Genomic DNA, 25,038 nt, shown 5'->3' on the forward strand with positions numbered 1-25,038 from the left:
AAAACAAACTGTCAAAATAATGTCACGGAGCTCGACTCAGCTCGCCGCGCTGCGGAGGGAGATATGGCTGCTTTCCATCGCTGGAAATAGCCGATCTACAAGCTCACGGCGCGCAGCGTTCCGCGGCTCGTTGTGAGCTTGTAGGTCGGCTGTTTCCAGCGCACGGCGCCGGCAGACCATGCAGGAGACTGAGACGTTTGTGCACGCAGACACACACACACACACACACATATCACTGGCTTGGGTATAGCACATACACTCTATTACTGTTCCATTCAGATCATTCAAAAGCACCAATACTATGCACAATGGTGTGTGTGTGTGTGTGTGTGTGTGTGTGTGTGTGTGTGTGTGTGCGTGTGTGTGCGTGTGCGCTCACTCACCACTTTCAAAGCCGTGAGCAAACTGACCCGGTCCGTTGCTCGTGGGATGATAGGAGGGGCCCGAGGAGGGGGCGTCGCCCGGTCCCTGGTACAGATAGTCTGGGCTGGGATGGGAGGGGCCTGATGAGGGGGCGTCGCCTGGTCCCTGGTACACATAGTCTGGGCTGGGATGGGAGGGGCCCAAGGAGGGGGCGTCGCCCGGTCCCTGGTGGTAGAGGTAGTCTTGGCTGGGATGGGAGGGGCCCAATGAGGGGGCGTCGCCCGGTCCCTGGTACACATAGTCTGGGCTGGGATGGGAGGGGCCCAATGAGGGGGCGTCACCCGGTCCCTGGTACAGGTAGTCTTGACTGGGATGGGAGGGGCCCAATGAGGGGGCGTCGTCATGTGGCCCCTGGTGGTACAGGTAGTCTGGACTAGGATGGGAGGGCCCCTGGGCGTCGCCATGTGGCCCCTGGTGGTACACATAGTCTGGACTGGGAGGCAGAGGAGGAGGAAGTGGGGCCACTGGATCCTGGAGCACTGCCTTAACAGAGCAGAGAGGGAGAGAGCAGCGTTGATTTGATGGCTGATTTTTTTTACACTCGGTTGCATGCTGAAAACAGCAGATCCACACCTGTTGTAAGACCGTGCACATGCTCTCCTCGATGGTTATTTTAGGAGGTCGCGGCCTACAAAGTTTGGGAAGCGGTGGTTTAGACAGATTGATGTTGTTGACCTGCTATTCGAGTCACGCTGTTGTACCGCTCCGTCGGTTTCATTTCACCGTAGTTATGTGACCGTTTGTTAGACTAAACAAGTCATGGCATTTATTCCGTCACACACTTTGTAAGTCATTATGGGTAAGAGTGCCACATGCTAAATGCCTAATTAATTGTAAATTGAGCTCATCAGGCCTGGCATGAAAACGGTTCACACGCCAAAGGCCTTGAGGTTTCAGACTAATCGATGTGTAAACTATTTGATTTAGCAGAATGGTCGAGATGTAAATAGTTATGCCAGCTGTACCCAGCAATCTGTGTTAAGTATCCAAGGTGACGATGCTCTAGCTGGGAATCAGATCAGATGCAGAGTCAATGTTTGATTGATTGATTTTCTTTCTTCACACTACTCCTAAATGCAAGCTTTGCATTTCTGCGTGTTGATTTTCATACCGGAGTGAATTGAACTAAATCGTGTATAGCTTCAATAGCAATCTGGCATGACTGATCAAATCGCACGAGGCTGTGTAATAATAACCATATATTAGTAGCGATTTCAAGGCCTTTTTGATCCCATTTAAAGCCATGCATGGACACTTTGGACAGTTGCATTTCGGATATGCTTGACTTGTCCCTAATAAGCTTGTGTGTAGCCGTAGATCCTCAGACACAGATTGTTTAGAAAACTTGTGATCAGGCTTTTGCTGCCCGGGCAACTGGAACAAAGGTTCCCAACCACCGCTACGCAGACTACATTGTTGATACTTTTACTTAAGTGAGTGGTTTTCAACCGGCGGTCCAGGGACCACCAGTGGTCCTTGAGGGGGTTTCCAGGTGGTCCCCAGCTAAATGATGAGAGAGTTGGTAACTACATGGACCCTTATAGACCTTTAACTCTTGAGAGTGGAAAATGAAACAAAATGGACCCGGGAGGGTCGATTTGATTTAATTTGACACTTTGTTAAATATCTGCATTACTTCTTTTACAAGAAGTCTACACAATTAAGAGAATGTAGAAGAATTGTTATTTTGATCAACGACGACAACATATTCTTTGTTTTTGGGTCTGAGAGGCTAAATGTCATCAAATGGTGGTCCTTTCCCACCACTGCATACCACCAGACATATGCCAGTCTAATGTTATTGTGCAGTTCTGCCACTCTAAGGGCTAAGAAGAAAAACAGAAGACGGGATGCTGCTAAATGTACTGTGGGTCAAGTAAGTTTCTCCATCGAGTCTTAACCCATAGATGTATTTGAACTACTTTAACTAAAAATAGCAGATATAAAAGTTCATAGTGTGTCACTTCGTGCAGCACTATGAGCTTGTAGATCTATTTTCTTAGTGCAATTGTTACAAATCTTTGAATATATATACATTTTAACAACTGAGCAACAAAACTGAGATGGGTGTGGTGGAAATCAAGCAAACACAGTTTCCTTTCCTTTGATGACTGGTGTCAGGAAAAAGGCGTATGGCTTCAAACGGCATCAAAGGTTTTCCTATTCCGCCATGAGCTACAACGAAGGACCGACTTGAAGACAATTCTAAACGAGTGGATCTCAAAGTGGGGTCCATTTGGAACCTCATGGGTTCCAAATGGACCTTTACGTTTCCTGGGTTAGACAGCCTACAGAAGATGGTCCCTCTCATCCTCGTTCAAAAAGATAGCCTGATGGAAGTCGAATAGACTGAAACGTTACTGTTCCCTTAACCCTGTAGAACCCGGATACATTTCTACTTGCAAATTATATGCACATTAATTTTATAATAATTATTACAAATAATATTAATAAATTAATAATTTACACTTTTTTCTTCTCCACTGCATTTCAGATCCAAATATTGTACTTATATTATACTATATTTACTATACTATATACTACACTATATTTATTTGAACACTTTAGTTGGTACTAGTCCCTTTGTAGATGAGTCACTTTGTAATTAGTATTATTATTACAGAACATACGGTAACCACATTTTGATGCCAATAGGCCTACTTGTATACTTTTACTGAAGTATTTCTATATTACAGTATTGATACTTTTCACTCAAGTACAACATACTGTATGAGGACCTTTTCCACCACTGCCTAAAACGCCATGGCCAGTTGTGTCTTTTTAAACCATTCTGACCTGAGATCAGATTCCAAAAATGTCTTCTACATCCTGACAGTTTTCTGAAAAAGATATGTTTCGATGTTGTTCTTCGATTTAAAAGAAATAGCAGACCTACGAGCTGGTATTTTTCAACACCAAAAGGGGTTCCCGCCCAGAATGAGAAGATTTTCACGGCTCTAGCAGTGACTCTCAACCATTTTTATTTCAAGGACCCCCAGTTTGACATGCATTAGGCTACGGACCGCCATTTAATTGGCATTTATAATCTCTGGGACCCCAATTTATATTGTAAAATCACCGTTGGTTTAACTCTGACAGTGTACAAACTATTCATTTAGCTGGATAGGTTTAAGTCTGAGGTTCCCACTTTGGGAACATCAGACTTAAACCTTATTGTGTCGTGCGTCACACCGCAGACACACAAGCCCACAATGTTTTCTCACACAGATCGGCTATTCTTTTGCTAAATGCTCATTCATTTTCACAGTGTTCATCCATGTTTGTCTGTCTATCCATTTGACTATGGACGCTGGGACACCCATTTGAAAACATGTTTGTGCCAAGCTACACACACTCCACCACCCAGATGGGAGGCTGATTGAAGAATGAAGAGATGAAAGTCTTTGTTTGGTCAACGTGATTGGAAGTACAGCTGACACATGCGCGCACACACACACACACGCGCACACCTTAACTCAGACACACACGATAACTAATTAGTTATCCTGAAAAAACAACAATGAAAGGACTCACAAAGTCTGATTTAAGGTGTGTGTGTGTGTGTGTGTGTGTGTGCGTAGTTGCGTACATGCGTGTGAGAGCTGTGAGCGTCCCCAGGGTGTCATTAGCAGCTGCCTTAGATCTTTGTCACGATCACAAACATCCTAGCTGTCTGTCAACCTGACCGTGTGTGTGTATGTATATGTGTGACGTGCGTGCGTGCATGTGTAATTGGGAAATAGACATTGTGAGGACAAAAATGTCTGCTTTATGGTTAAAAGAGCTTTTTAAGCGTCTTAGAAATAGATTCAGGTTAGGTTTGGGCATTTAGTTCAATTTAGGAGTTAGAGTTAGTTATAGCTAGATCTATACTTGGTTGTGTGTCCATGTCGGTCACCAAAAATAGTCTATAGTAGATGTGATCTACAAGCTCACATCTCGTCCAGTCGCGACAGTTATTTCCGGCTTTCGGGTTAAGTTTAACAAAAAGAGGCAAAAGTGATTAGAAATGGCATTAATAAAACCATCCAAATCCAAAAATGTCAATATCCACATAGGTTTAGCAATTTGAGTGTGTGCGTGTGTGCATGTAATACTGTATATTTACATGTTACTTTAGTGACAGCTCTGTGTCAGATGGTGACAACCTCAGTCTGTCCCTACTGAGTGACGCACGCCTGGGGGCTCACACACACACACACACACACACACACACACACACACACACACACAGTAATCCATGGAGGACACAGGAGGGGTCTATGTACAATAGGAAGAGATTGGATGGGGTGTGTGTGTTTGGGGGGGGGTCTCTGGCGGAAAGTACATTCACTCACTCACTCAAATTTCTTGATTGAGGCCAGCAACGGAGCACGATCTGGCTACTATGACAGACACATCTCGTTCTCACACATCTCGTTCACACGTTCCATTTTCTTGTACGTCTCTAAATGTTTTGATGAATTGAACATGGTGGACCCTCTTGTAAACAAGTGTAATGCTTAATTGGGTCGTCCACTCACAGTTAACAGTCTTTGTATTGAGTTTGTGCTTGGAATGTACTGAAATCTGCAAACATATTTCAATCAATCAATCGATCAATAGGTTTGTTTTGTGCAGGACACACACTAATGTAATTTTGGTCATTTAATTGGTTAAGCAGATGCTATGTCCATTGTTTACCTGCCATAATAGTTTCAATATGCAGAATGTGTAGCCAGGCTCAGTGTTTCCCTGGTATCCATTAGTACATAGTGTTATTCAGATAGTGTATGGTTTACTTTAGACTGATGCTATAGGTTCATTGTTGCTAGGGTGCATATGTTTGGTCCGACAGGCATTAGTCCGACACACTAACCTCACAGCCAAGCCACGTACGGGTGAGTCTTAACCCGCCACGCTTGTCGGGAGCCACGGGTGAGTCAGCTAAGATCGACACATTTTGAAGGACCGGCATTGTTTAATGCCGGTACTTTTGTATTCTTCTTAGCCAAGTAAAATGTATAACGGAGCAATTTTATATAGAGTTTTTTGCTACTTTTACTGAACTAGAAAATCGCAGTAATTTCTTTCACCATGGGGAGCATACAATAGATGGGCTCTGGCTAGGGTGGGGCGGGGCGGGGGGCAGTGAACAGGGAGAGAGAGAGAGATGAGGAGAAAGGGGTGAAAAGGTGTTAGAGGGGGACGGCGGGGGGCAGTGAACAGGGAGAGAGAGAGAGATGAGGAGAAAGGGGTGAAAAGGTGTTAGAGGGGGACGGCGGGGGGCAGTGAACAGGGAGAGAGAGAGAGATGAGGAGAAAGGGGTGAAAAGGTGTTAGAGGGGGACGGCGGGGGGCAGTGAACAGGGAGAGAGAGAGAGATGAGGAGAAAGGGGTGAAAAGGTGTTAGAGGGGGACGGCGGGGGGCAGTGAACAGGGAGAGAGAGAGAGATGAGGAGAAAGGGGTGAAAAGGTGTTAGAGGGGGACGGCGGGGGGCAGTGAACAGGGAGAGAGAGAGAGATGAGGAGAAAGGGGTGAAAAGGTGTTAGAGGGGGACGGCGGGGGGCAGTGAACAGGGAGAGAGAGAGAGATGAGGAGAAAGGGGTGAAAAGGTGTTAGAGGGGGACGGCGGGGGGCAGTGAACAGGGAGAGAGAGAGAGATGAGGAGAAAGGGGTGAAAAGGTGTTAGAGGGGGACGGCGGGGGGCAGTGAACAGGGAGAGAGAGAGAGATGAGGAGAAAGGGGTGAAAAGGTGTTAGAGGGGGACGGCGGGGGGCAGTGAACAGGGAGAGAGAGAGAGATGAGGAGAAAGGGGTGAAAAGGTGTTAGAGGGGGACGGCGGGGGGCAGTGAACAGGGAGAGAGAGAGAGATGAGGAGAAAGGGGTGAAAAGGTGTTAGAGGGGGACGGCGGGGGGCAGTGAACAGGGAGAGAGAGAGAGATGAGGAGAAAGGGGTGAAAAGGTGTTAGAGGGGGACGGCGGGGGGCAGTGAACAGGGAGAGAGAGAGAGATGAGGAGAAAGGGGTGAAAAGGTGTTAGAGGGGGACGGCGGGGGGCAGTGAACAGGGAGAGAGAGAGAGATGAGGAGAAAGGGGTGAAAAGGTGTTAGAGGGGGACGGCGGGGGGCAGTGAACAGGGAGAGAGAGAGAGATGAGGAGAAAGGGGTGAAAAGGTGTTAGAGGGGGACGGCGGGGGGCAGTGAACAGGGAGAGAGAGAGAGATGAGGAGAAAGGGGTGAAAAGGTGTTAGAGGGGGACGGCGGGGGGCAGTGAACAGGGAGAGAGAGAGAGATGAGGAGAAAGGGGTGAAAAGGTGTTAGAGGGGGACGGCGGGGGGCAGTGAACAGGGAGAGAGAGAGAGATGAGGAGAAAGGGGTGAAAAGGTGTTAGAGGGGGACGGCGGGGGGCAGTGAACAGGGAGAGAGAGAGAGATGAGGAGAAAGGGGTGAAAAGGTGTTAGAGGGGGACGGCGGGGGGCAGTGAACAGGGAGAGAGAGAGAGATGAGGAGAAAGGGGTGAAAAGGTGTTAGAGGGGGACGGCGGGGGGCAGTGAACAGGGAGAGAGAGAGAGATGAGGAGAAAGGGGTGAAAAGGTGTTAGAGGGGGACGGCGGGGGGCAGTGAACAGGGAGAGAGAGAGAGATGAGGAGAAAGGGGTGAAAAGGTGTTAGAGGGGGACGGCGGGGGGCAGTGAACAGGGAGAGAGAGAGAGATGAGGAGAAAGGGGTGAAAAGGTGTTAGAGGGGGACGGCGGGGGGCAGTGAACAGGGAGAGAGAGAGAGATGAGGAGAAAGGGGTGAAAAGGTGTTAGAGGGGGACGGCGGGGGGCAGTGAACAGGGAGAGAGAGAGAGATGAGGAGAAAGGGGTGAAAAGGTGTTAGAGGGGGACGGCGGGGGGCAGTGAACAGGGAGAGAGAGAGAGATGAGGAGAAAGGGGTGAAAAGGTGTTAGAGGGGGACGGCGGGGGGCTCTCTTTCATGATGGGGACCCCACGGTGCAAATCACAATGAGATGATATGCTGTTTAGGTCTGTGACACACCGAGAGAGATAGGCCTGCCTTTCATAGCCTTTAGCCACAGGCACGGACGACTGATATGTGCACACACACACACACACACACACACACACACACAGCGTCGGATTGAACACGGATAAGAACAATGGCGTGCGTCGGCCTGAAAGGGTCCGTCACGGTCTCATGTGGTCAGGGTCTAATGGCAGACAGCACACAGATGTCCGCTGTCACAATCTGTCCCCGCGCACTTGACGTCTTTATTGGGGTCCCCTTTCAGGGAATCTCAACTGTTTAACCGGAAGATAACAATACCTTTTTTTAAATACATGGGTGTGTGCGTGTGCGTGCGTGTGGGCTCTCTATGGAGAATAACAGTGGGACATCCTAGAATTGTCTCATATAAGTATTCTGGTCCAAAAATAAACAAACTGTCTCAGCGATATTGTCAGGGAGGTACCGTTTACGAGTCAAGCCGCCCGGGATAATTTGTTTATTTTTGGAACAGAGTTCTTATTTGACACAATATTAAAAGAAATTTGATGCGAATTTAGAACGGGAAAAAAAAAAAAAAAATCAGACTTTGGTGCTCTATATCTGATACTATTAAATAATAAAACACATTGGAACCACAGAAACAGACTTTCTTTTTTCCCCCATTTACCAAAAATGTGTGGGTTTTTTAGGCTACATAAAATGTTTCCACCCACAATATACTGTATTTATTCGATGTATGTATTTTACTGTATGGATGTGCACACATAATGCAGCCATATAGTAAGCTACATCATATGCAACTACACTAAGTGTATAATTGAGGTACCACAATAGCACATTCCAGGAATAAATCAGTTATCAGTTAATCAGTTAATGTGTGCCCACATTAACCATGATATGAAATGCATTCCTATATGACCTACATAGCTGCCTGTCGCATGATGGTACATTCATGAATAGTGAATAGTCGGTGCTTATGTAACTCTTCAAAAACGTGGGAAAAAAGCCGGGGAAAGTGTGTCAATTCATTGAGCGACACTAGTAACTAAGGTCTAAAAATATAAAGTTCTCCTGGCAAGACATGCTTTCTGCTCTGAGATCCAGAGACGGGGGGACCTGATCCGATCAGGACGACCAGTATTCATTTTTGACAGCTCATTTTGATTTGGGTTTTAGTCACATTTTCCGGTCATCTGAAATGCGTGCGCGCACACGCTTTTGTTTTAAATAAAATAGTAAAAAAACCACCCAAAATTGGTGAAAACACCTTTCATCACAACTATAGCCCGTAGTTTGACGATATAAATTGTCAAAAAGAACATAATGGAAAAGCCAACTGTTGGATCTGCGGATCTGTTCATATTGGCAGGCGACCTCCCCTCGCAACAGAATATAAATTAAGGTGGAGGGTAGCTGGCCTAGCAGCGTTTATCATCCCCATATGAAATATGTATTATCTGCATTCTGTGTGCGTGTGTTCGTGTGTGTGTGTATTGAAAAATAGAGTGAAAGAAGGAATTAAACGGAGGCCAGCCGAGAGAGAGAGAGAGAAGGTGAGATTAACATACATATTATTTAAACAGGAGGGGGAAAGCAAGACAGCCATTGAAAATCCAGTCAACACACCAGAGCAGAGACATGGCATGCGAGGAAAGTGTTGGCAGTATGTGACTTTATTCAGGAAGAGGACAGCACAGAGAGAACCCCAGTACAAGCAAGGCTTCAAAACATTAAAAAAGAAACGACAATAAAGGGAAGATTAGAAGCAAGGCAAAACAACGTCCATTCGGAAATACAGAAGAGGAGAAGAAAGATCTATGAAGTTGTTGTACAGTGCATGTTCTCACCCGAAAGAAAAGTGATAAGAAAGTGATAAGAAAATACATACAGTACAAGAGGTGAATGTGAATGTGTGCAAAAACTCAAACTAACTTTAGTGGGTTGAAAAGGAAAACACGAACAGATATTAATTTGAACAGGTACAACGGTGAAGATTTGAACTACTGTGGCTAATGTCAACATTATGTGCTAAAAGGTTAGTTAGCGTTTCTGCCAAAGGAAAAAAAAACAACAGAAGGTTTCAGGTACTCTTAAGAAATGCTTCAACAGATACAATAATTCTAAAGGGAAAACAGCCGATCAACAAGCTCACAATGCTTGAATACTGTCCGAACACTGGCGCGCAAATACGTATGAATCAGTCTTCATGGTGTTTGCATATATTAGTTGAGCCGCGTGCACGTGTTGCTCTTACGCAAGCGTGCACTCGAATACAAACCGACAGACTGTCAAATAGGGAAGGGACAATAATCTTTACATTTGTGGTGAAATAGTCCGACATACACTGGACCTGAGTTGGCTCAGTACTTGGACCATGTTTGTTTTCAGTCTACACCAAATCTTTGTCCGAAAATAGCCGATCTCTAATATTTTTTGGCTAATGTTCCATCCCAGAATAATGGATATTGGGGGTTCAAGTGGTTAACAAAAGTGCAATTTTAAAGGTTTTAACATTATTTTGATTAGCGGTATATAATTGTCGTCAATCGCAATTAATTTTGGCCACAGTAATTGGGACACGAAACTTGCACGCCGTCCCGTTCGTAGCGTTAGAGTCCGTCTGAGAACCTGAGGCGGTGGCACCTGGTCAGCGCCTGATTGTGAGCGAAGTTATGCGTTGTGCATGTGTCCGTGTCTGCGTACGCGTCTGTGTTTCTATTGGTGTGGCTGCGCGTGGGTACCCTGCCGAGCGAGTGCGTGTCTGTGTACGTGTCCGCATACACGTGCACATTTCTATTGGCTTGCTGGCTGCGCGTGGGTATCCTGCTGAGCAAGAGCGTGTCTGCGTACGTGCGCGTGTCCGCGTACACGTGCGTGTTTCTATTGGCGTGGTGGCTGCGCGTGGGTATCCTGCTGTGCGTGTCTGCATGTGTGCGAGTGTCCGCGTGCACGTGTGTATTTCTATGCACATGCGCATCGCCGTACATCTGCCCCGCCATCGCCCGGATGTTATCGGCGTAACTGGGACTGCGAGCGCCGCGGTCTCGCGGGAGCCTGCGATGCACGTGTGCATTGTCCAGCGGAGCGTCGCCGCCGGCGCGCACGTTGTCCAGCGTCCGGCTGCGAGTGTGGCGCCTCGCCCCGTTCGGGGTCCCGGCGGCGCAGTTTAAACGGATGTCGCCCAGCGTCCGACTATGGGACATGTCGCCCCGTCCATCCCCTTCCCTACCCCGCCTGTACCCTTCTTCTATCCCGCGGTGGACCTCGGCCCGGATGCTATTGCCCACGCGCCCATGCGCGCGGGCGCGGCGTGCGCCGCTGCGTAGCCTCTCTCCCGGGCGGTTCGAATCCCCCGGGCGGTTCGAATCCCCCGGGCGGTTCCCTGGAAGGATGGAATCCCCCGGGAGCTTCGAATCCCCCGGGAGCTTCGAATCCCCCGGGCGGTTCGAATCCCCCGGGCGGTTCCCTGGAAGGATGGAATCCCCCGGGAGCTTGGGGTCCCCCGGGCGGTTCGAGCCGTGGCAGGTGCCCCGGGCGTGCCGGGCGCCGCCGCCCCGTGGCTGGGGGAGGGGCTCAGAGGCCCTCCGTCGCAGCGTGGGGAGCAGCGAGGACGAGCGGCGCGGCAGAGGAGGCTGGGGGAGTGGTCCGCCGTTGTCCGTTCGTACCTGGGGGGTGTCGGCCTGGGGGGTGTCCCCCTGGAGGCTGGGCTGGTAGGAGGACGACGACTCGGTTGGTTCTGGAGAGGCGACGGCGGGGCCCGGCTGAGGAGAGACCACACCATAGGAGATGATAAAACAACTGTTGGACAACCACCCTTTCATTCAGTGGTTTTCAACCCTTTTTCATGTCAAGGCATTTGAGCCACGGACCAACATTTGATGAGATTTAGTCCTCTCAGACCTAGAACTAAAGAATATTGCGTTACTGGTCGATACGATGTACACAATTCCATGCTGTATTGATGTTGTACCATAGGAGAGATGACAGGCAAATATTGATCAAAATAACACTTCTTCTTAAATTGTGTAGACTTCTTGTATTGCATGTACGTTGTATGTAATTAACACCGTGAGCGCCCGGGGGCATTTGGAACCATTACGTCAGGGCGCCCAGAGATTTGCAGCTTCAGAGCCTATTTCAATCGACAACAACAGGAAGTATGATTACTTCTAACGCGACAAGCGACGGGACCACGATGGGCCGCCAAAAACACAATCTTTGGTTAGAAGGGGAAGCATTGATTCAGATCAATAGTTATTCACGTTTGAAGATTCTTCCTCCCATCCACTAAAATGGAGGGAGGACCACTTTGGACCTCCGCTTTCGCCGCTCGGAGTGAAAATGAATGCAGATGGTTAAAACGTTCATTGCCGTTGGCGAAAATACTCATCAATTCAAATCAAACCGTTCAGTCAAACTGCCCAAATCAGCGAGAATACTCGTTTATTCTCTTATATGATTAGTTCTGGATTGCTATGCATGCGGGCAGTAAACACTGACTGTTATTTTAACTTTAAGCTTTACAACAAAAAGCCAACTATTAGGGGACTAACAATTAGTACATTTGAACAGCGATGCCTGCCAGTCACAATGTGGCACAGCGTCTCAATCTGTGGGACACCTGAAAGGTCTTGGAAATGAGGGACTGTCCCACGCAATAGGGGGGGGGGGGCATCTGGTCACCGACCTGTGTTCCCGAGCGCAGCAGCATCAGCTGGATGGTGCCGCGGGCGTTGCCCTCCGACGACATGGAGCGCCGCAGCGTCTCCATGGCGGCGTGGTTGGAGCGCCCCAGCAGCGCCTCGCCGTTCACCGCCGTCAGCTGGTCGTTGACGCGCAGGCGCCCGTCCTGACGGGACGGGACGGAGGGACACGGGTACATGCAGAGGGGAAAAGAGAGACAAGAGCATTAGCGGAGAGATCGACCTGGTTCCGACGCCCGATCCTGATTTGGGAAATGTGCTGGACGAGTGGTTCTCACACGACCACCAGACCCGTGGACACACTCAAGAGTCACTTCTCTGGAAAATGATGATGATGAAGAGTTACAGGTCCGTAACCGTAAGGGGCACACTTTGTATATGACGTTGTCCTGTTGAATGTCCACAACCTTTGCCACTACTTTGTAGTAATCCACCCCTTCTCTCTGTCCCGGGGGCCCATTCTTTTTTTGTTATACCATGCTTCAAGTTGAAATGCCGTGATCGTTGAGGTGAACGACGCCGACAGAGATCGGCCTCCAAACGTTGACAGGGAAGCAGCTACCATGGGTTGAGAAGAGCCATCAAACCGGCCCTCACCTCATGGCCATACAGTATATAGGGTGTCTTGATGTCAGACTGACATAATATGATGGACTTGACAACCATTATATGGAGATCTAAGGTTCTCCACGAGGCCACGTGATGTCACGAGATGTCACGAGGTCAGATCCATATGATGTCACGAGATGCCACGAGGTGCGATACCATATATATATTGTAAAAAGGTGTAGGAGGAGTTGTGGACTGGGCACGTCAGTGGAACTTAGCATAAAAAAGGCCCTGAGGTATAGGAGAGCGTCCTCAGAAAACTCAGACGTAGTCGTGTCTACAACTTCATATTTGCAATGATTTTAATGCCATGGATTTTATTTAGAATATTGGACGACCTCCGTCCGTCCGACCGTCCCTAAAGTCAGGCCGCGAGGACACACGGCGGCTCACGCACAAAACCCCCTTCGCGCCGTTTCCAAACTCAACGTGAAGATGGAGAACGAAAGAGAAAACCGTTAATGACAAATTCCTGCCAGAGGAAATAACAGCACGCTAATAGTTTTTAAGACCGCTCTCAGCTAACGCCAGTGTGTGTGTGTGTGTGTGTGTGTGTGTGCGCTGGGCTAGTCCGTGCACGGGTCTCTTGCAGATTAAATATACATATATTTTGGCATATTGTCATAATGTGATGATGTGTAAACTAAAAGGCAAAGGCCCCGGGGTGCTCTGAAAATAAATACAGAAGTAAGTCCAGATCTCATGGCCGCCGGGAGGGGCAGCTAATTGGTTTTTGGGAAAACTGTTTGCTTGAGCTAATGTCTGAGTTTATGGGAGCTAGTTGTAGCTGTCGACTGCACTTGTATTATATATAAAACAGGTTTTTACTTCAAACTGTCCTCAGTGTCCTGTCATTAAGTGTTACGGTCAACAGCTCCCTCTCTTCACTTATCCAACAAGAGACTATTATCTCACCGTGCCATACTGCAATACAAGAGGCTGTGGCCGCAGAATGACTTGCTTGAAGTGACAGAGCTTTGCTTTACTGTTAAACATCTGCATTACACAATTAGAGAATGTAGCAGAATTGTTCTTTTTGATCGTTTTCCTGTTGTTCTATAGCTACCTAGCACACAAGTTAAATCTATAGGCTAAAGATCCCCACACACCGAGAGCGAATTCGGATTTTTAAGCGGCACTTCTCCGGTTTTTCGAAAATAACTTTGAAAACCACAGCTATAAGAAGACATACTGAAGACGAGAAATGTGACAGACTGCAATCTGTAGGGTTATTGGAGAGCAGACATCCACCTTGTTGCATTAACGCCACTTCAACTTGGCTTTCATCAGTCTTACTGTATAGCGTACAGTAAGACCGCAGGCTTCCTCGCATGTGCAGTTAACTCAATTATGTTTACTGCCCATCGGAGGCGGCGTTCGCAGTCCGTCATCGCAGCACATGCCATTAACGAGGCTAATCGAGAAACCATAAACACGTGGCGACAAACGGCAACAACAACAACGGCCCGCCTCGGCTGAAACCGCAACGCGTCCGGAGAACAGAGTTCACCGAGGGCGAGAGATATCTGGAGCCATGCCAGTAATGGAGAGAGAGAGAGAGAGAGAGAGAGAGAGGGAAGCTGTGGTTATGTTTCGAATGCGAGAGAGATATAGTATTGTGTGCATGAATACATAGAGCCACTAATGGAGGGAGCATGAATGGACAACGCTAAATCACTTCTAAGTGTTTTTAGAGAGCAGCCTCTTTTAGACTCTGACCACACAATGCTGGAGAGAGAGAGTGAGCAATCTGAGGGAATACAATTTAGTGTAGAAGCCATATTTCCTGTCCTTTACACACACTCTCCCTCACACACACACACACACACACACACACACATTAAAGGTCATGTCACAGTGTGTGGCGCCACGATCAGTCCAGTTCATTACGGTCAGCGTTGACCTCTGACCCTAGCTCATTAACTCAGCCCCTTCTGAGCTGACCTACAGCACAGATATATTACACTCTGTCACACGCACCCGCACACACACACACACACACACGCACCCACACACACACACACACACACACACACACACACACACACACACACACACACACACACACACACACACACACACACTTAACCTAAATGTCAGTCTTCCCATGTAGCTAACGTGTGTCTTTCGATGCAGCTAAAGCCTAAGTCATGCTCTGTCGCGCGGTGGCATTGTGCGGCCGACAGCGGCAGAGAATAGCAGATCCACAAGCTCACAACGTGTCACATCCGCAAAGCATCATGGACTTGTTGGTCGGATATCCTCGCCGTTCGCATCGGGACATGGGGATGTGCCTTTACGTGCAGCTTTGCAACATTTTGTCTTTCAATGCAGCTTCCGGTGAAATGACATGCGATGCGTCGTGAGCTTGCAGATCTGCGATCCTCGGCTCGAATCGGCCTCGACATGTTTTTTGTTTTTTTTCCCCCCCGGGCGTTCCCCCTGCAATGCAGACGCTGCAGAGAGAGAGAGAGAGCATCTGAAACCATGTTAGCGGGAGAACGAGGTCCTGACATCAGCCAAACCAAAACTATTAAATGGAAAATAGGTTAGGTCCCTGCATGAGTCCGCGCTCAGCCCCTCCCTCCGTGGGTGTGTGTGTGTGTGTGTGTGTGTGTGTGTGTGCGCGCGTGCGTCAGTCAGACTTAGGGGACACGTGCGTCTCCTCCCCTGCCCTGAGCCTGCCGCTGTGTGGTCTCATTAACGCCCCTTAACCGATTTACATTAGCATGCATCAGGATCTGGGTTGGAGACAGTAGGGGATTCACACTCTCTCTCTCTCTCTCTCTCAAGCGCGAGTGTTTCCACTGAACTTTCTTCTGAAGCACAACCTTGCGTCTTCTGTTCTCGTCCTCAATATTGTTGAGTCTCTATAAGTCTCTCTCTCGCGTCCCCCGACAGAACAATCTGCTGGTAAAATGGCCGTGGCGCTCTCTCTCTCATTGGATTATATTCTCATTTCCACTGCCGTGTCCCTCTCCTCCCTCTATCTCTCCACTTCACACGTCTTGTTCTGCGGCGAGCGTTTGAGGACCCAGATGAGAGAGAGAGTCTGAGAAAAGAAAGAGAGAAAGGCAATGGCAAACGTGGTGGAAAATAAATGAAACGTGGCGTTCGTTTCGACCACTATCCCGCGCCCGCAGATGACGCCACAAGAGGGGGAGGGAGGGGCTTCGGGGACGGCCTCCCGTCTGGCCACAGGCCGTGTATCTACACGGTGCACGCAAACGCACTCTCTCTCTCTCATTCCGCCCGCTTTGTCGTTTAAGAGAGCGTTGTCGAGATCACTCGCTGGCAGGAGAGGAGAGATAGAGAGAGAGAGAGAGAGAGAGAGCGCGCCGAGAAGCACTTGACGAAGGCACCGAGCAATATAGATAAGATGTCCGCCGCGCTAAAGCGCCGAGGTCAGCGGGGGGCCAATGAGGAGGCAGAGGAAAGGGGTCAAAGGTCAGCAGGAAGCCGCAGCTGGGGGAACGAGGTAGGCAGAGGAGGAAAGATGGGGAGAGAGAGAGAGAGAGAGAGAGAGAGAGAGAGAGAGAGAGAGAGAGAGAGCACTTCGTCCATGTTGTTTCCCGTCTACAGTTCTGTGGACCGACTTCATACCCATTTCACACACACTTATATAAACCTCAGTGGTACTTTAACCCAGTGCAAATAAATAATTAAATCAGCCCTTGCCAGAGATTTTAAATAATTGTGTTAAAAAAAAAAAGATCGTGAAAAATTGCATTGCGGACCTAGTATTGTGATTGGAATTGCATCGTGAGTTGAGTAGACCCATGACATGAAAACATGGATCTTATGAGACCACATGTACAGTAGGCATGTAACGATTCACTCAACTCACAATACGATTCCTATCACGATATGAGGTTGACGATAGGATTTTTTCACAATATTATTTTCCAGAAAAAAATGTTTTTTTTTGTTTATATATAATTAACTACACCCCCCCCCCCTCACCCCCCTGAGCTTTTTTCAATTTTTTTATATAACTACATTGTAAAAGAAGTAGCATTACTTTTGACAGTGCAGAAACATAAATGCCTTCCTTGATAAGCATCAACGACCATCATCACCTGGGCACAGTCACAGACACGCACAGCTCCCCTCTACAGTGCTCTATACTACTGAAAGTGGATCTCATTTCTCTCCAAAAGCACTCGAATATGATGGAATATGACTAAAGCTCACATTTCACATCACACACCATAATGCACTAGCCCCCCCCCCCTTTATTCGAAAATGGATATCGATATACGATGTATCGTTACATGCCTAATGTACAGTAGATGAGGGCTCACCTTGTGGGCTGCTCCTCCGTGTATGATGGACTTGATGAAGATGCCCAGGTCCTAAATGGGCTAATGTACAGTAGATGAGGGCTCACCTTGTGGGCTGCTCCTCCGTGTATGATGGACTTGATGAAGATGCCCAGGTCCTCGCCCGTCTCCCGGGACTTGTTGCCCTTCAGGCTGAGGCCCAGGCCCGCCGAGCCCGTGTCGTTCAGCGGGATCTCGTACGTGAGCTGCTCCCTGCCGTCCTCCAGGACCACGTTCACGACACCGTCCTCCTTCTGCGCGAGTAGTAGTGACAAGAGACATGAGTGTTAATTTAACTCTGAGAGTGTACATATCTATTAGCAAATTAGCAACTGTCGCTCGAATGCGGCAATGCCCGTCATCTGCATTACTAGTACGCATAGCTCAGCTGAAACAATGTCAACATGGACTTGCCCTGGTTGTGGTAATGTTGGAAAGTATGGGGTTGTCACACACAATGTAGTGGAACTCACCTATGCTTTTTATGGCATAGGCAGCTCCCGGCAGGATCCGCCGGGAGAATATATGCGCAGCTGCGCGACATGAGACTAATTACTTAGAGCGACAGAGAGAGAGAGGAGCGTGTGTGTGTGTACATGTGTGCGTGTGTATGTCAATTTTACAAAGGTGCAGACAATCAGAAATCAGCAGAGAGTGAGCAATGTTTGCGCTACTCTATGCCGAATTGAAGTGGACTCAGACCCAGACTTTTTGTTCTCCCTGGAAATAAAAACGTCTGGGTTTCCGAGGCTACACACAATGTGGAGGAACCAATATAGCCGGTGCTCTTTCCAAACGTTTTCCCAGGGCGCTGCACCAAAAACTTTTTGTGCTCACAAGATTATAATATCATTTCTATGCTATAACCCACATTCATTGCACTCTCTCACATAAATGCATGTACTGTACACATGCACACCCACACACACTCACACATGCGTGCGGCGTGCACAGAATGCAAGCAACACTGAATGCTGGAAAAAGAAATGAGAGGCGTGTGTGTGAGAAAGAGGGGTGAAAACAGGTGGATGAAGATAAAAATAAAGATGATAAACGATAAAGATGAGTGGGGAGGAGAGAGGCTGACAGCAGGAGCGACACACACACACACACCCCTGTACCCCCTTCCTGTCACCTTCTGCCTCGACTGATGCTGAAGCGATTGACCAAGATATAATAATGGCTACCACACAGACACGCTAACCTAGGCTTGTTTTATAGGATGCCATTCAAACAGAAGCATCGGATGCCAGTTCAAGTGCGTACCTGGTATCCTACAGTTTCAATGTGCAGCAGTGTATATATTAGTAGCCTGTATTGTTTAGACTGACACTATGGGTTCTTGGTTTAACTGTGATGCTAGTGTAGTGTACTGAGGCACCGCACTGTCTCTATGCATTCTATGTATGCGTTTAGCGTGCTTATTGTAAGATGCTCTCAATAAAGCATCAGACAGACAGACAGACAGACAGACAGACAGACAGACAGACAGACAAGGAGAGCAGGTGCGTATTGTATTGTATCGTATTGTATTGAGAGAGAGAGAGACAGACAGATGGGTAATGTGGATAGAGAAGTGGGGAATGATGGCAGAGGTTATTCCATTTGGAGAGGAAGGGCACGGGGAGGCGCGGACGTGACAATTGTAAAGGAAACGCAATAACCTTTTCATAACGCGCTGCACCCAGCCGCCACCCCGCCACGGACCACAATGGAGGGGGGGGCGGGGGGGTGGTTGGGGGAGAGAGAGAGAGAGAGAGAGAGAGAGATTTTGGCAGCAGACGTACAGATGAAGCATTTAAATATAATAGCCCATCCCTGAGGTACACCTGCTACTCTTTAATTCACATCCTCCCTCTCTCCGTCTCTCTCCCGCTCTGTCCTTTCTTCTCCGTTCAAATCTCTCAATCTCGCCGCCGTCTTTCCATTTCCCACCTCTCTCCTCATCATCTCTCGCTCTCCCCTTCGTCTTCCGTCTTCCCCCCCCCCCCCCACACTTTATTTTTTTTCGTAACAATATCCCCGCCCCCCCCTGTCTGTCTATCAGACGTCTGTCTGTCTGGCCGGTGTAGCTCTGATGAAAATGAAAATGGAAGGGGAGGAGGGAGGGGGGCGGAGGAGGGCTGAGGAGGTGGTGACGAGAGTGAAAGTACAATATGACGGGGGAGCCGCCTGCAGGCGTCCGGGGGCAAAATGAAACATTCAATAGCTAAAGCATAACATAATGCCAACACCAAAAGGGGTTCTCGCCCAGGGCAATGTTGCTAACAGAACCATGCTAGCTGACACTGTAGCAGATTACACACTGTCTATAATGCTCCATTTGTACTTAGTCGCCCCACTGTGCTGTGCACCGGAAATAGCCGATCTACAAGCTCACAATGAAGGCGATGCATTGTGAGCTTGTAGATGGGCTATTCCCAGTGCACGTCAAGCTATACGCGACAAAGCATGAATCAGGCATATTGTTCAATACAGATGACAACAGGAGTGACCTATCCTGTCCCTCTCCGCTTTGTTCAATCTCATACCGCCTCATACAGAGCGTGGAAGAACCTGTCAAAAGGGCATATTTTTAAATACTTGATGGCATATATCATCTCAGCGGGCATGTGCCAGTCACAGGCAGTGTGTGGGAGAACATTGCCAGCGTCTTACATCAGGCGAAGCACACACACACACACGTCGTGCACACACACATACGCACGCACGCACACACGCACAATGAGCGATGTCTTCCTTTCTTCTAGACGTGTCGTGCAGCAACACTGTTCATTTTGTTGACTAAGACTAAATATTTTGATATAGTCGACTAGAGACTAAGACCAAACATTTGAACACGGGATATTCTGCTAAATGAGTACTTTTACTTTTGCTACTACAAGTACCTTTCGGTGCCAATGCTTTTGCACTTTTAGACAAGAAGTACATTTTTCAACTCCAGATTTTGACTTAATATGTAAAAAGACGGGAGTACCATTTCCCAGCACCAGAGTTCAGATTGTGGGTCATGCTCCTGCAGGTAAATCTGTATAGTGACACAGGGTCACACCGCCAAACGGAATGCAAATATGGTGCCGCCATGAATTGTTAATCCATTCTGACCTGAGATCAGATTCTAAAAATGTCTTCTAAATCCTGACAGTTTTCTGAAAAAGCTATGTTTCTATGTCAGTGTTTCTTCGATTTTTCAAAAATAGCTAAAGCATAACATAATGCTAACACCAAAAGGGGTTCCCGCCCAGAATGGGTTTTAATCAGGAACCGAGAGTCAGGACTGAAGTTCTATTACGTGCATACGAGACGTTGTGGTGATTATCTCCAGGAAGTAGAATCCGTCGTGGACTCTATGGTCCAATAGGAGAGTCTCTATAAGGTCTAGGAGGATTCATGATGTCAACGAGCACCACCTGTATGTGCCCGAGCACCTGGGTGGAATTACAAATGATTGGCCTGTCACTCCATTAGGACAACAAAAGTACTCAAAACGCCTGTACTCGAGTCAAACTATCGAGATATCCGTGGTCAAATATTACTCGGGCTACTAGAAGGCGCTCTCTGGTGGTCCAGGTTGTGGGTTCGAGGGGAGGAAAACCGGGTCACTGCATGTACTCCTATGGGGCGGGAGGGGTAGGACTGAGGCTCTACGACCTCCCGGTGGGGGCTCCTCACTGGCAGGTGAGTCAGGAGGATACGACGACAGCAGTGACAACACACAGGTGTGTGGGGAAAAATCTATTGACATAACGACTGGCTATAGCAACCGGCGAGGGTCATTAACACACACGACGCCACACGAGCGCTTCTCGCTGAGAATGGCACGCAGGCATGCACACAGACACGCACGCACATGTGTGCACGCACACGCACAGCCATTGTATCCAAGGGCTGGCCCACACACACACCCACACACACACACACACACACACACACACATCGATGGGCGCAGACATACCCTAGAAAATCCCATCACCTATAATGCCCACGGCCAGACTGGAACCAGAGGGGGTATCTCTGCGTACTCCCACCCACCCACACACTCCCACACATCCCTATCCTCTTCCACAGCCAAGAAAGAGACAAAAGAACTCTTTCTGTTAGTTTGTGTGTGTGCGTGCTTGCGCGTGTGTGTGTGTGTGTGTGTGCGCGCCATCATGCCTGGGGGAGGGAGGTTGACTCTCAGAGATTACACACAGAGCCTTTTGTGGGCCAGAGGATTTTTATAAATTAATAAATAAAGAAATAAGCGGCAGCAGGATTAACCGCGAGGGCGACATTCAATTAAGATGAGATCTCGCGGCGCTCTCTGCTGACGACAGCGGTGGGGGGGGGGGGGGTCTAGAGTGGTGGGGGGGGGGGTCTCCTGGCAATCAATTAACCGCCTCGATGTCTGCCTCGCTCCTCGCAGTGGCAACCTTTTCACGAGAGAGAGGAGAGAGAGAGGGATGGCCGATGGAGATTGTCAGTGGTTTTTAAAATAGACACCTAAAGGTCCTCTCAGATGGCGAGGCGAGTGACGCAGGCGTTGTGGCCTGGATCAGTGACAGGTCTGCTCCATGTCTGCTCATGATGACGGACGCGGGACGCCAAGCTCACCCCAATCCAGGTCTAGTGAGCCGCGGGGCGTGTGCACCAAACCAGCATGAACTTCTCCGCGCGTGTACGTCAGTCACTTTCCGTTTTAAAAAAAGGCATTTAATCTCATGCGTCTCACTTTGTGAGCTTCTAGATCGGCTACTTTCAGCAACGTGTCGTGTAAGGGTCCATTTGGAACCTCCTCAAGGAACCCAGGTGGTCCCTGGACCCCACTTTGAGACTGTGTGACTTACATACAAGTCCATCCAAACGCTTGAGTATATTACAATGTTCAGTCAGACAGACAGACAGACAGACAGACAGACAGACAGATAGACAGACAGACAGACAGACAGACAGACAGACAGACAGACAGACAGACAGACAGACAGACAGACTCCTGTCAGTCGGCCTCACTTCCTGCGGTGCGGCCTTTAGGCTCGCTGGACACAGATCAACCATGTGCACCGTGACCCGCTTGCATCCTGTCCTTGGCACGGTCAGCACTCTGGCACGGTCAGCACTCTGGCATGCACGCGCACACACACACACACACACACACACGCCAAGGACACACAAAGGTTTGAATGTATGTATGTGCATTGTGCACTAATGCGCACACGCGCGCGCACACACACACACACGCCAAGGACACACAAAGGTTTGAATGTATGTGCATTGTGCACTAATGCACACGCGCGCGCACACACACACACACACACACACAATCGCCCGCTTCTAACCCCCAGAAAACAATAGTTCCCCCGCCAGAAGGCATCGCTCTGATCTCTAGCTCACTAACTGAAGCGCCGCCTGCACGCCAAAATGTCGACAAGGCGTGAAATAAAACAATCAGATTACAACTTATCACTTTTTAATTAGCAGCGGGAGAGCACTCCGGAGTAGGGGGTGGGTGGGTTGGGCGTTAGGCGGTTCCATTCTGCCTTTGTGTGCTGATAATTGGGCTAATTCTAAAGCTTTTGAGAGTTCATTCTTTTGCGCTGAATGGGAGAAGACACCTCGCGTGGCTGCTGAGCATCTTAATGCTGCTGCAATAATGTTCCATCTCTTCAAGCGGCTCTGTGGGGTGAGCCAGGACAGCTCTGTGGGGTGAGCTCTGTGGGGTGAGCTCTGTGGGGTGAGCCAGGCTCTGTGGGGTGAGCCAGGACAGCCGCTTTTTAGTTTTAGTTTTTCCGTAAATTAAGTACTGTACTTATGTACAATCCTGAGGTATTTGTATACTATACCTGGGTATATTTCCAATTTCAAATGCATTTACTTCTGCTCCACTACATCTCGGATCCAAATATTGTACTCCATTACTAGTTACTTTGTAGATTTGCATTAGTACTACAAAACATTCAGCCCTATTCCGGCCATGTGAAAATAGCCGATCTAGAAGCTCGCAATGTGTCACGTTGTGAGCTTGTAGATGTGCCATTTAAAAAAAGATTTGTATCGATTTGAAAACGTTTAAATGGGACCTTCCGTATAATTAGTATTTTTGGCACTTTAACACGAGCATGTCTGAACTAATCTCATCTACTACTATGATGAAAGATCAAGATGACCGTGTTTTTCATGCGATTTGATTGGCCACTCTCTCCCCCACTCGTCCAATGATCTTCACACCTCTCCCTGCAGTGCCTGAACCCGTTGACGGCTTGCCATTGTCTTCTAAATGTACATTCCAACTAATTCCTCATGTGTATACAAATGTAGGCTACGCATTAGACTAAATGTTGTTTTAGAGCTTATATTTTATGCGGTTTGCAGCCACAGCAGCCACTCCGCTGATAGTGTCAAGTGTTGCTAATGTGGTGTGAACTGTGAACCGGTGCACTGGTGCTGCCGAGTGCCGACAGCCGACAGCTTCTTCTTCTGAATTACTTTATCTTTGCCTTGAAAAAGACTGTAGGGCGTAGGTAGGATATATCCATTTTGCGTTTTGCTGTTTTCCAAAACAAACCAGCGCGCGCTACTGTTTTCTACAAAGCGACTGGAAGGACGAGGGACTACAGACATACCAAGTAGCCAATCTGCTGATTAGGCTACCCGATCAGCGATCACCAGGGGGCAGCGACAACACACACACACACACACACACACACACTAGCCTACTATATAATGCTGCACACATATATTATATATATTAAATATACCCAGCATACTTTTTGGAAAGGCTAAGCCTTGCCTAGCCTTACATACCCGCCGCCTATGATCAATGTAATTTATATATATTTGATTGATTGTGCCAGCAGAGAGGTCCGCAGCAGAAGAGAGGGAGAGAGAGAAAAAAAGAGCCTTGCGTGCGTGCAAATTGCAAATCAGTTCCACGTCGCTTGCAGAAAAGTTTACAGACAAAGGACGGACAGAACTGTCATCTTTTGACTGACAAAACATTTAGAGGTTCGGGAGGTCTGAAATGTCGGTCGAGTCTAACTGAGCATTCAATAACATCCCTCATCATGGATAATAATCATTGTATTCCTATTCCTATTATCTCAACATAGTAAACAGATTCCAGTTAACCAGCCAAACATACATGATTGAATTAGTTGGAAATGGAATGCAGGCTTGGCAGTTGAAATGCAAATGACTCATTAGCTTGAACAATGCCGTCTCCAGCTGCCGGGAGGTGTGAAACTTCACTGCTTGCAGGGGGAGAAAGGGTGACGGCGGTCATTTGGGCGAAAAAGACCAGGCCTATTATGTATAAGTATGCCTAAAATCACATTTACAAAACGTTTCAGATGAAAAAGAAAACAGAGGTGATTTTAATCGAATATTTAGAAAAAGTCATGCAAGGCCGCAAGGGGAACTTTCTCAGAACTTCTTGGGCAAAGAAAATCCACTTAAAAATCTCAAAATTGGTCAGACTGACCGCTTAGACGTGCTAGTGTTAAGGACATTTTGATGCCAATTACATTTTGAATTCCAGACTTTTTACTTAGAACTGTTTACGAACAGTTCTACATTGTTCTTTTTACTTAGAACTGTACAACTGTTTACGAACAGTTCTACATTGAACTGTACAACTGTTTACGAACAGTTCTACATTGAACTGTACAACTGTTTACGAACAGTTCTACATTGAACTGTACAACTGTTTACGAACAGTTCTACATTGAACTGTACAACTGTTTACGAACAGTTCTACATTGCAGAATTGACATTGTTTTACGAGTTGCCCTTTGTGTCCCTGCATGGCTTGTTAATGCAGGGCTGTGACTCTCGGGGGGAAAGGAAGTCATTACGACTAACTGTACAGACGCAAACGCAAGACATGCTCCCATTTTCTATCAATCCATTTATCCATCCGTCTATTATTGTTCTATGTATAGTCCTGTATACGTGTCGTACCCAGCGGTCGCTTCTCTTCCTCTTTCAGATTCTATTATGCACTTATGGACGAT

At 47.9% G+C, this 25,038-nt stretch overlaps 1 protein-coding gene across 1 annotated transcript in view; it reads right to left on the reverse strand.

Annotated features, from left to right (window-relative positions):
- The window catches only part of LOC308311672 (partitioning defective 3 homolog B-like), a 201,851-nt gene that overhangs the window by 112,214 nt on the left and 64,599 nt on the right, over positions 1–25,038 (reverse strand). The window contains exons 12-15 of the mRNA XM_080758462.1: positions 17,116–17,301; positions 12,101–12,262; positions 11,079–11,174; positions 384–906 (exon numbers count right to left, since the gene is read on the reverse strand). Of these exons, the coding sequence (XP_080614588.1) occupies positions 384–906; positions 11,079–11,174; positions 12,101–12,262; positions 17,116–17,301 (967 nt within the window). The remainder of the gene's footprint in view (positions 1–383; positions 907–11,078; positions 11,175–12,100; positions 12,263–17,115; positions 17,302–25,038) is intronic.

The sequence above is a fragment of the Protomyctophum bolini genome (genome assembly GCF_963924005.1).
Source record: "Protomyctophum bolini genome assembly, chromosome: 24".
Lineage (NCBI taxonomy): Eukaryota > Metazoa > Chordata > Actinopteri > Myctophiformes > Myctophidae > Protomyctophum > Protomyctophum bolini.